The following is an 11607-nucleotide window of genomic DNA, read 5'->3' on the forward strand; positions in this document are numbered from 1 at the left end:
GTCTCCCAAGAACAAACTCGGATCTAATGAATCATGGAATTTTTCTCGTTTCGCATGGATGCAATGATGCATGCTTGATATCTGGGACTGGGCAAGAACGACTTCCTGGGACTTTTACCATCCTACGTACTTCTTCTTTACTCGAGTAGTGGAACAGTGCATCAATAATGGAAGACGACGTCAATTGGGTACGTGAAAACACAAGAACGGCCAAGAATGTATACTGATACGCACCTATTGATTACAGGTAGGATTTTTCTAAATGGATTTCCAAGCATATGGTCCATCAGTAGGACAGTAGGAGTTCACTTCAGCACATCTTGATACTGGTCACAGCAGAGGTGATACCAGCTAAGTCAAGTTCAACATCAAAGGCTGCTGACGTAAACAGTTAAATTATCTGCTTTAAACCCAAAGTCAATGTTGGTCTTTCCACAAATTCAAATGTAGAGAAAACCGTGCCATTGTTTTTCCAGAGTCCTGCCTCCTCTTCTAGTTCAGACTCCACATTTGACCCAATAATTTCCTAATCACAGATCCTATCAAACCCTGGGCTGCAGAGCCCATATTTAATCACTAATTGATACTCATTGCGGCTTCAGTGATTCTTAATTGCTCCAGCTGGGGAAAAATGCTAAAAAACTTAGCATATCAGTTATTATTCATTTAGGCAAAGGCATTAAGATTCAGTGTGAGACTCGGGTGGCTAAAACCGCCCATTACTATTGCTGCCTTGCAGAGACATGTTGCTTTATTTTAGCAGAGAACACGGTGGGTCCTGCTTTAAATCCCTGGCATCACATGTCTTTGTACGTGACAGACGATTGAACAGAAAGTCACCCTGCAAAAGATCAGGCAAGAGCGTCGACACTCAGCGCTGGGCGGCTAAATAAAGACACAGCTGCGGTTTATTTCTTATTTATTTCATATTTATATTTAGGTTTTCTATCTTTTGAGCTTCCATGACTATAATAGGAAATGCAGTAATTTAAATGCATCAAACATTCATAATATATTTTTAGTTCATCAAGTATAAATGGGCACATCTTAAATAAGATTTATGTGTTAGGTCATTTGGCACTAGTTTTGCCCCCAATGCACCCTTGGGCTGATTGTGATGGATGTTTTCCATTCCTCTGGGATGCCTGTCGTCACTGTCTGATGAAAATCGAGTATCTCCACTTTTTTGACGATTGTGACATTTTACTATAGATGGAATATGGCTATCGCCTTTGTCTACTGATACCGTTACACGTCTAATTGACCAATGACATTTTTATGAATACATCTGTTCAGCTAGTACACTGGTGCCTTGAAACACAAATTTAATTTGTTCCAGAAGGTCGGTTGAGGTCCAAGTCAAATTTCCCCATAAGAAATAATATAAATGAATTTAATCCATTCCAGACCCCTGAATGATTGCCTATTTAAACCTACATAACCCAAGATAAAATCCATTAACAAACAATATAAAACTAATACACACATAAAAAAGCACTCAGATAAAAGCAATAACCATGAAATAAATGACAATCGATGAGCACTTCACCTGTATTTAGGTGAGCTGATGGCAAACTGGAAGTGGCAGGTGGAGAGGAGAAGGGGTTATTGTCTGGAAGAGGAGAGGCGTCTCCATCCGTATGAGTTGCAACTGGATTTTTCTCAATGAACCCTTTGAAGGTTCCAACTGGTAGAGTTGAACGCATCTCGACCAATACAAGTTTTCGCAGGAAAAGTCGCGTTCCAAGATTTTCGTTGAGGCAACGCCCTAGTTGGTCGAGTTAAGAGGCGTTTGAGTTCCAAGATTCTACTGTATTTATGTTTGTACTAGTTAACATTTATGTTAGTAGTTTGTATGGATTACTTTACGTCACTATTTTTAACAACACTCGTAGCTACATAGCTAGCTAACTACCATCATTGTTTTATATGCTCCTGAAATAATAGAATGTTGATGATAAGTGTTTCTCATTGGACAATGGCGATAAGTAAGTGTTAGTGCATCCCAATCCGAATGACCCAGATTCCTGCCATTTTTAAGCAGCCGCATCCGCAGCATCATGGTGCATGCGAGGATGTACGTAAAAGACGCAGGTTCAACTCCGAGGGACAGGCGGACTCACATGAAATGGCCGACATCGCACCCGCCTGCCGCTGGGGACCTCAGTTTCTGCATCAGGATGCGGATCACGCTGATGAAGATGATGAAGTTGACCTTCAAAATGCATCAGTCTTCAGAATCAAGTCATCAGGTCAGTGGAACATGAGCCCTTGGCATATAAACGCCCATGGATAAGTAAGCAGTGAATGAAGCATGCGTGTTCTTACAAGCAGCGACGCTGTTATCGGGGCCTTGATGATCCACCAAATGGCGACGTTTTCCGTATCGTCCCAGCACCTACAAACATGGCCGCCATGTAACGCAGAAGGCAGCTCAAAACATCACGGAATACGGACAGCTCTTGACTGAAAGTCCTCAGGGACCCTTAGTAGTCCACATTTTTGCCCCCTCCCAGCTCCCAGCCAATTAAGAACACTGAGTACATCGTTTCGTATACAATGCGCTTTACCACAAAAACACCCAATTCAGCTGTGTGTACCAGGTGAGTGTGTGCATGAATGTTACACGTTGATCACATGCACACCATGTTTACACTTTGTTCACAAAAGGAGTCTTACCCTCTGTCATCAGTGAAATATCTGGTCAGCACCCAAACTGTCAGAACTGCTGAAGGTACGCCTGAAAAATACCCACCATTCCTTACAGAAATCTGAAAGATGACATCATCTTGACATTTAACGGGAATATTTTAAATATGTTTACAGCCTCAGTCCCTTATCATAGCATACTCGGTAGACCATTACAGGACCACTGCAGCAGACCACAAAAGCATAGACTAAATTGAGCCTCACTGACCCCATCCAATCACGATGTACCACCAGAAGTACTTCCTGTGTGAGACAAAGGTCAGGGCCAGCAGGGTCTGCAGGTACATCCCCTCCACCAGCAGCCAGAAGTAGTTTGCCAGGATGCTGAACTGGAAGAAGGCCACAGCGCACTTACATGACGACTAAGGGAGCAAAGCACAATGGTACGGTCCAAGTTAGGGGTGTATAATGCTTGGTAAATAAAGTTTAATAGTTTAAACAATGACTCATAATGCTGAGGGTTCTCAGATTGGCTGCTCTGCTCCCTAGGAATCCAGCATACCAAAAAAATCTAAATGATACAATGTGATGTTCAAAGAATATAAGGAATATAGGTAAACAGGTCACCATCTTAATGAGAAGATTTTTTAGTGAGTCTGCATTGCTGCGGGGTCTGTGAGCCCCCAAGTGAATCTTTGTCATTCTGAGAATACCAGGCATTCTGGAATAAAACATTTGCGTGTCAATGAACCCTGACAGCGATGCTGCAGTCATTTGCTTCTCCGCTTGGGGACAGATGCTTTTAGATCATCGAGTAATACGAGAATCACATCGGCAAGGGCGTCCTGATGATATTGCACTTGCTAACTCAGCTCTCCCTGTGTCATTATTGGATTAAAGTGTCGGGGCTGGTGGTCGTCCTACCCGTAAGGATCCGACGCCCAGCTCGATGTAAAGCCTGGCCGCTAGCTGTGTCATGATCGATCCCTGGCCTGCAACTTTGGTATGTATATTCCCTGTATGGCCAGTAGGTGTCACTGGCCATCCTGTATCTTTAGTTCCTAGTGTCGTCCTGTTCCCCTGGCCACTGTGTGGTGTAATGGGCAAAGCAGCTGCCTGTCGCCCAGATCCCCCATTTTGTCATGGGCCTTTTTTTCTCCCCTTATTTTCAGTTCTTGTTTTATTCCTGTTGTGTATTGGTGTATTTTGTCATGGTCCCCTGTTTTGTACCTTTGTTTTATTCCTACTTGTGCCCCAGTTTTGTAAGTCTTGTTATCCTGGTTTCTCTTAGTGTTTGAACCGTTAAGTGTTTGTTATGTCTCACCTGTGTCTTGTTCCCATGTAGTCCTTGTTATCTCTATATTTAATTGCCTGCCCTGATTCTGTTCCTTGGTTGATCATTGTGTGTTTGTAGCTGTTGTTGCCCCATGTTTGCTGCTGTTCTACTGTAATCATTCCTGTGTTGCTCCCTGCCTTCATTTTTGTTGTTCACCTGTCAGGCTCCTTTTGGTTTAAGCTGTGCTTTATGACTTTAATAAAGTTCAGTTTTATGAGCTACAGCCAGCTGTGCATGTCTGCTGTCAAGGGATCCCACAACTAATAGCAACACTTCACACACTGAGACACGAACACGCCAACACTGCGAATGACGCTTTTATGAAATACTTTACAGGTTTACACCTTTTGTAGTAACTTCTGATGCCCCATACAAACTATAGGGAAACAGTTTTGGATAAACATGACTGTTAGGATGCTGAACTTGGGTGGCATTTAAAAGATATTAAAGCTTAGATCTAAACCGACGTACCGTAGACATGAAACAGTGATCCAGGTTCTCGTCCGCGAACAGGACGGCGTCCTTGATGAAGACGGCACTCGCTCGCAGGATGAACGAGGCAAACAGGTTGATGTGGATGTAGTTCCTGGTGCAGTGGAACTTCCTAGGAGTGAATGACAGAGGCCATCTCATAACGTACAGCAATTCAGACTAATCAGGAAGACAGCCAGAACATTAGGTCAATATCAGTAATTCATATCCAGCCAGTGCAGGTCAGCTTACCGGAAGGCTATGAGCATGAAGACTGCCGTTATTAGAGAGACCAGCGATGTAGCATATCCAGCTGTGTACACATGTCTGAATGTCGAGAGGTAAGCAACCTAAAACCAGCATAACATATTTTACACATTGATTTTTTATTCCAGTATCAGTGCCATGCCATCTGTTTCAGGAACCTATACATCAGGGGTCTCCAACTCCGGTCCTGGAGGGCTACCGTCCAGTAGGTTTTCTATCCTACTTGGCTTCTGATGAGCCACACCTGTTCCTGGTATTTACCTGAGAGCAGGTGTGGCTCATCAGAAGCCAGGTAGGATAGAAAACCTACTGGACGGTAGCCCTCCAGGACCAGAGTTGGAGACCCCTGCTTTACATGTATCATACTGTGTGTGTTTCAGGACCATAGACAGCAGCACATCTTGTAACATGGTGCATTTCTACATTATTTCTACAACTCATACTCTGAGGATGCAATAACCAGGACAGTGGTATAAATTATATGCTGCGTCTTTGCAGATTTGGAAAATTCTCTAGTTTGGACGGAAGTTACATCTATTATACTAGATGATACGATGTAAGTTTCGCTGATTCAACCTCATTTACTGTGTGCACATTCCAAAAGAAATTCCAAGAACTGCCTTCATTCTCTTGGACCAGGTATTATACCCCGACTAATTAGCACGGAATGGATTCTGGAAGATGTTCAGAAGGTATCTGCTGAGGGTACCTAAGGGCCCTGGTGTAACCCGGCTACGGACAGACCTCAGACACTGGCTCCAAGCCCTTGCTGAAGTCGCAGGCTTCTTCGTAGGAAGGCTGCAGGTCTGTCCAGCCATCTGCAGTACAGTTCCTGGAGATGTAACCTGAGGAACACAGGGAACCCATAACTTTTGACGACATTAAGAAAGTACCATTCATTCAGCCAGGGGTGAAGAAGATACAATTAGTTTTGGGCACCCAGCAGAAAATTGAGTCTATGTTAGTACCTCCAGTCAAAAATGATGTCTGTGTCATTCACATACTGGTCGGACTGGTTTTGACATATGTCTTGCTAGGAGGAGGGACATTGTATTTAATGGCCTTGTGGGCTAGAGCATAAACGGTTATTAACTTCCCAGGCATCTCTTGATTGGTTTAGAGGAAAACCACTAAAAGATGAAGGGTCTTGAAGGTTGTAAACTGCTATCGGATTTAGTAGGCTTCCTTCTTCAGGTGGGACCCAAGATGCACAGGCTCCCTGTACACCTGTCTCCCTAACCCGATGCTAGGTGTGGTGTTCCATACCCACTGCACGCATCTACCCTGTGAAAGCACGCCTCGTCCCTCCCAAATTCAGGAGCCGGGCTGAGATTTTAAGGCAGAGGAATCCAGCTCACTCCGGTTCTCATCTCGCTGTCAGCTGCTGGCTGTGACACTACAATCAAATGTTAAATTTACCACCCAGCTGTTTATAGAGAAGGTTATGTAACTCCAGCTAGCAGCGCTGTCTTAGGACTCCCCTTGAGCCTCCTGGTTTTGCATGACTTCCACTGATAATCACACATTACTGTGTGAAAAATATGACCAAAAAAAAAAAAATCATAAATATTACCAAAACAGCTGTTAACTGTTCTGCTTGTCTTTGCTGACAGCTAGCTACCCATCTGTTCCTATATCTTCTTGTCTAAAGGTGTGGTGTAGATCCCTTCATAATGTTACTGAAACTGTGAGGAGCCTTGAACACCAGCTGCAGCTAAACACCGTTTCATAATTATTTTGAATTTTCGTAATTAATAATAGCTGTCAGATTGCAACCTGAGGTCAGGGTTAGCTATCAGCCTCCAGCTACTGCTGGACAAGCTCCAGGTCCACCGTGTAGAATTCCACACCGCCACCCAGCTCCCCCACCTCGGCTACTGGAGAAGTGCAGGAAGATCTCGGAGCAGGACACGTTGACCACCTGTCCCACGTCCGCCCGGGGCCAGCAGCGAATCTCGTCCCACTCCGTCCGACACCCTGAGTGGGGTCAGGAGCTTTGATGACTTGGATGGCGAAACTGCATATGCAGTCAGGTTAGCAGCTCTTTAAGTGACTATGATGTTGCTATGGGACTTGCAATTAAAGAATATGGGATTTTTGTTACAATTATTAGAGTCGAAACAAGTTAAATGTATGGTGATAATAAATACATGTGTAACCCCTGCCATCCTTGACCAGGGCCGCTATGAATCAGGCTCCATTAAAGCTATTTCATATTCTGTTCCTCTTACATGGAGTATTGTCGAGGGAAATGTGTGAAAATGAGCTGTCGTGAGAATGTAGACCTCTTTTGGATTCTAATACAGCACCATATTTACTGCCATCCTGTCAACTGTGTTTATTAATAATACACTGAGAAAAACCAGGTCACCCAAGAACGTGAAAATACATCTACATCGTGTATACATTCGTTTTTATTAAGCGGTGATCTGATCAGTCACAGATGATAGAGGTTTCGATTTTTCATGCAAGGCAGGGTGGGGCGGGAAGGGTGGCACGGCCTGTACATGTACCCGTCCTTGTGGTCCGGTTTTGGGCCTCCCTCCTCCTTATCTGCAAGCACAGCTCCTGGGCTTTCATGTGCTGGGAGATGATCGCACAGTCGGGGTGGATGGCCTGACCCTACAAACAACGCCAAAGGTAGGCCGTTATACACAGAGGCCTGTGCTGGCCGCTCATTCTCCACACTGTAGACGCTTGAAACACGTGGCCTCTTCACAAGGAAATGCCAGAACATCTGATGTAGATAAACACGAATAACCTCTCAACAGGGTCATCGGCAAGCTGCTCAGATAAGGCTAGGGTTGGCATTATAGTAAGGGCTAGGTTTAGAGTTAGTGTTATGGTTAGTAATAGCATTATGACTAGGCTATGATTAGCCTCAAAATTACAGTTATGGTTGACATTAGAGAGCTAATAATATGGTTACCATTATGGTTTGGGTTAGCTTTAGAATTAAGGTTAGCCATAGGATTAGGGTAGATATTAGCATTAAAGCGAAGGTTGTAGTTAGCATTACCATTAGTGGTAGGAGTATAGTTAGGGTTAGAAGTATGCATGTAAGTTGTTTTATACATTGCTTTATACCACTGTAATACTGTTCAAATCCAAAAGACTTCATGGTTCCTCTTGGGAAATACTCTGTAAGGCTTTTAGTTACCGTGTCAGCAGCGACCTTGGTCAGCATCTTCACGATGCTAAACGATGCTACATATAACCAGCTATGACTAACCACACAAGGCAAGAAGCCTATTCCAAGACCAACTTCCTTCAGCTGAGGGGTGTTTTGCGCTGAAGGTTGTGCTGGAAAGAGATCTGGCGGAATATAAATAAAGTGACCTTGATCTTGGAAGACATTTTTAGGACTGTCCCAATTTACAGCATTTTTCTCTAATAATCAGAAGACAGCGGGTGGCTTTGCAGTGATAATAATTTGCAAGAACAAGAGAGCAGAACAGCCACTAAGCAAGAACTTAAAGTGTTAAGGGAGCAGTTTGTTAACAAGGACTCTAGAGAAGGTATAAGAATTCACCTCTGCAGCTGAATAAAATGATGACTGTATACAAGACGGCGCCATTGAAACTATTTTAAACAGCTGGAGAGAACAGGGACAATTTTACCTGCAGTCTCATCCATAATAACTATCATCCTGGTAAAAATGACCGTATAGGAAAAAATGTCTTTGCTTTGCCCACCATCTGACACTTTTTTAAAGTACGTATCAATTTTTCGCACTCAAAATTTCTTATAACCCAAATCCCAACCTATCAGTATTTCACCTTTCACAAACACACTTGAATGTGTAGGAACTCTTCTGTGGTGATGCTGTTTCATTAGGGAATAAATACCAGGTAACACCCAAGCGAGACTCCTTTAGTTATCCTTAAACATGGATAAGAACCAAGCGTGCACAAAAGAAAAGAGCCAAAGTGTTGTTGATTTGCATAAATTAGGTCACAGCTATAAAAAACATAGCTGCATGCTTGAGAATCCCCATTCTCATTATTAGTGGGCTAATTAAGGTTTTTCTACGACATGTAGCTGTGAGGATTTTGCCTGGAAGAGGGCGCTAGTCCGTTTCGCCTTCACACACCAAGTGTTACGGCAGAGCATGATGCAGGAAAAGGTGAGACACATCCATGTAGAGACTCCAACAAGCACAAAGACTTTATTAAATAATAAAAACAAACACACTAAACCAAAGCACCACGAGGGATCAATACAAAACAGGTAAGGAACAAAACTAAGGTAGGATCAACACAGGAACAACCATAATGAATGACTGAGATAGCAGGGCAAGGACAGGCATGTGTATATGTATATATGTGTATATATATACATACATATACACACACACACACACACACACACACACGCAAGGAGGAGCAGGTGAGGTCAATCAACAGATACAGATAGCTTCAAACTCTAAGGGAAACTAAAATAAGGAAAACTGAACATAATATAACCAGGGAGAAAAACAAGGAACAACACATAAATACACCAAATAATAACCAAGTTAAGTAACAAGAAATAAGCAGCCGATTATAACACGGTTGGGTCTGGCCAGACCTGAACCCACAACAATAAAGGAGAGAGTGAATGACAGCTGTATATCCAGCCCATTAAGCCAGTCTGGGGAAAATGACAACACACCAGGAGGCATAGACACTAGGATGACCAGCGACATCTGCTGGTCACTAGGGATACTGAAATAATACAGGGGCAGGTCAGGGGCCCATCCTGACACCAAGTCTGCCAACAAACTATCCAGCAGACTTGTCAGAAGAAATGCTACTAGAATTTTGATTGGACTTTGGCACAGACGTATACCCCAGCTCAGGTAAGGACAGCAGAAATGCCTCAGGACAGTTAATAAGCCAAACAAAACACGATGTACCACCCTTTGGACCCAGTCCCAGCTTTCTAGCTCATCTCCTGCTGTGCTGTGGTCTGGAGTTCTGACTTTTCAGGCCACCTGGAAATCATGTAGATCAGTTTGGTCATGGGATGAAGGTATAAGCAAACCAGGACTCATGTGACGTGAGGTATACTGCGGGACCTCCAGGGGTATCCTTGGTATAAAAGGGCAACTCTGCTGAGTATTAACATATAAACTGGTGAATTGTGGATCAGTTCTTTAGGTTACAAAGATATAGGAAAACACACAGTGTTACAAATGGTGCCTCTCTACATAAATTGATCATTTGGTCACCCCCTTGATGTTAAAAGCAAAAACTGTCCCAGCAGCTCAGGAATGAATGTAAAGTAACACTATCTGTATATTCAAACACAATAAACACCGTTGTCAAGCACGGCTTAGGGGACTTGACCGTGTCGTGACCGTGTTATATTCGGCAATGACCGATCTTGGCACTTTTCCGCCAATGCAATTTAATTTTCCATGGTTCCACGCCTGCAATAGAGAGGAAAGCGCCTCATTAACTTAAGTAGAATTGTTTCTTAACGCCAATAACTTCATAATGCCTCGATTGCGCCTGGTTCCAAAGCCACGGGAGGAGGTACGTGACAGCCGCATGTTGGTGCTTCTGCTTCTCACCCCTGCAGGACGCTCCAGGGGTCTTATGGTAATTCACTTCTCCAACAAACACAGTTTCAGTAAAGATTCTATGCAAAAAATAAAATGATGCATACGCAATAACTAACTTGCAAATAAGTCAGTTAAAAAAATTGTAAAACAAAAAAACGAGATTCTTCGTTGATAAGTAACAACCGTATTAGGCGGCAGTAGTTTTTAAGTGTGGGAAGTCATGCTTACATTCCACTGATATGTAGAGTGATTTTTCTCACAATATATTTATTAAATGCACTAGAAGTATTTTAACTGACAGTTTAAACAAATACGTTTTTTTTTAATACATTCCATTTTCCATAAGCAATCTGCAGCAGGATGACATGCTACGGCCAGTGAGAATCTGCAAATACTACTATACGGTAGCTTAATTATTCATTATTGAAATGCAACAAAAAATCAAAACACATTTACGCGTCTCTGAAACCACACTTCATTCCGACAAATACATCCCGATAAATATGACTGAGCAGTTAATACTTACCAGTCCCCAGAAAGTTAAATGCAGCCATAGATGGAAAATACTAATTTTCATTCCCGAATTCGATGAAATCCTGGCGCGCCCCATAATCCTTCTTTATGATAAATGCCGGTCATAGGAAATTATCCGTCAGTCTCTGCAGACAATTCTGTTACGAAAGTGGAAGAATAAGTAAGTAATACATTCAAAAAAATACATGCAGGTTTAGCTGCGCGCAAACTAACATGCCGCTGGGCATCCAAACTTGGCAGTGACAAGCTGGGTGAACAGGAGACAGAAAGAAGGAATAGCGCGCTCCCGATGCAATTCGTCCCCAGCACTTCGACGGGGCCGTGCATGGGGGTGGTGGTCTCCAACTACGGTTTGTCTTGCCACGTGAAACACGGACAAAACTCGGAAATTATCTAATTTTTTGACTAATGACTTCATACGCGGATCTTATCGGCTAATGCAGTTAATGACGCATACTAAATATAATGCTAAATGTTAATCGTGCGATGATCATCGTATTAACCGGGGAGGGGGTACATTTTTGAAGCGGGGTTTGGGGTTTGAGGGAGAACAACTCAGGAACCACGTGACTATATGTCTCCCAGCAGCGACATTCCTCTTCTGACCAAATTAAATTTTTGCAATCGTATTATTACGTAGAATTTGAAGAAGTCAATCGACACGAATATGTATTGTGTTAATTAAAAGGAACAGTAGTGTGAAATGACAAAGGTTTGCGTGGTCTATAAGTGAAAATTAAACGTGTACTACTTGTTTGCACTTTTCATCTGTTTCGGGGGTTTAATTAGGGCAAAAAGACGA

At 42.9% G+C, this 11607-nt stretch overlaps 1 protein-coding gene across 3 annotated transcripts in view; it reads right to left on the bottom strand.

The window, feature by feature from the left end:
• Window positions 1-11607, bottom strand: part of LOC125740282 (vasoactive intestinal polypeptide receptor 1-like) — a 15690-nt gene extending 4083 nt beyond the window's left edge. The window contains exons 1-11 of one of the 3 annotated variants that reach the window (XM_049011214.1): window positions 10798-11607; window positions 9624-10348; window positions 7237-7345; window positions 6593-6700; window positions 5468-5568; window positions 4709-4806; window positions 4457-4589; window positions 2918-3071; window positions 2680-2740; window positions 2329-2398; window positions 2124-2215 (exon numbers count right to left, since the gene is read on the bottom strand). In XM_049011214.1, coding sequence (XP_048867171.1) covers window positions 2124-2215; window positions 2329-2398; window positions 2680-2740; window positions 2918-3071; window positions 4457-4589; window positions 4709-4806; window positions 5468-5568; window positions 6593-6700; window positions 7237-7303 — 884 coding nt within the window. In that variant the 5' untranslated portion in view covers window positions 7304-7345; window positions 9624-10348; window positions 10798-11607. The remainder of the gene's footprint in view (window positions 1-2123; window positions 2216-2328; window positions 2399-2679; window positions 2741-2917; window positions 3072-4456; window positions 4590-4708; window positions 4807-5467; window positions 5569-6592; window positions 6701-7236; window positions 7346-9623; window positions 10349-10797) is intronic. The other 2 variants (XM_049011213.1, XM_049011212.1) reach the window with 2 other exon arrangements.

Source organism: Brienomyrus brachyistius, chromosome 4 (genome assembly GCF_023856365.1).
Source record: "Brienomyrus brachyistius isolate T26 chromosome 4, BBRACH_0.4, whole genome shotgun sequence".
NCBI classification, from domain to species: domain Eukaryota; kingdom Metazoa; phylum Chordata; class Actinopteri; order Osteoglossiformes; family Mormyridae; genus Brienomyrus; species Brienomyrus brachyistius.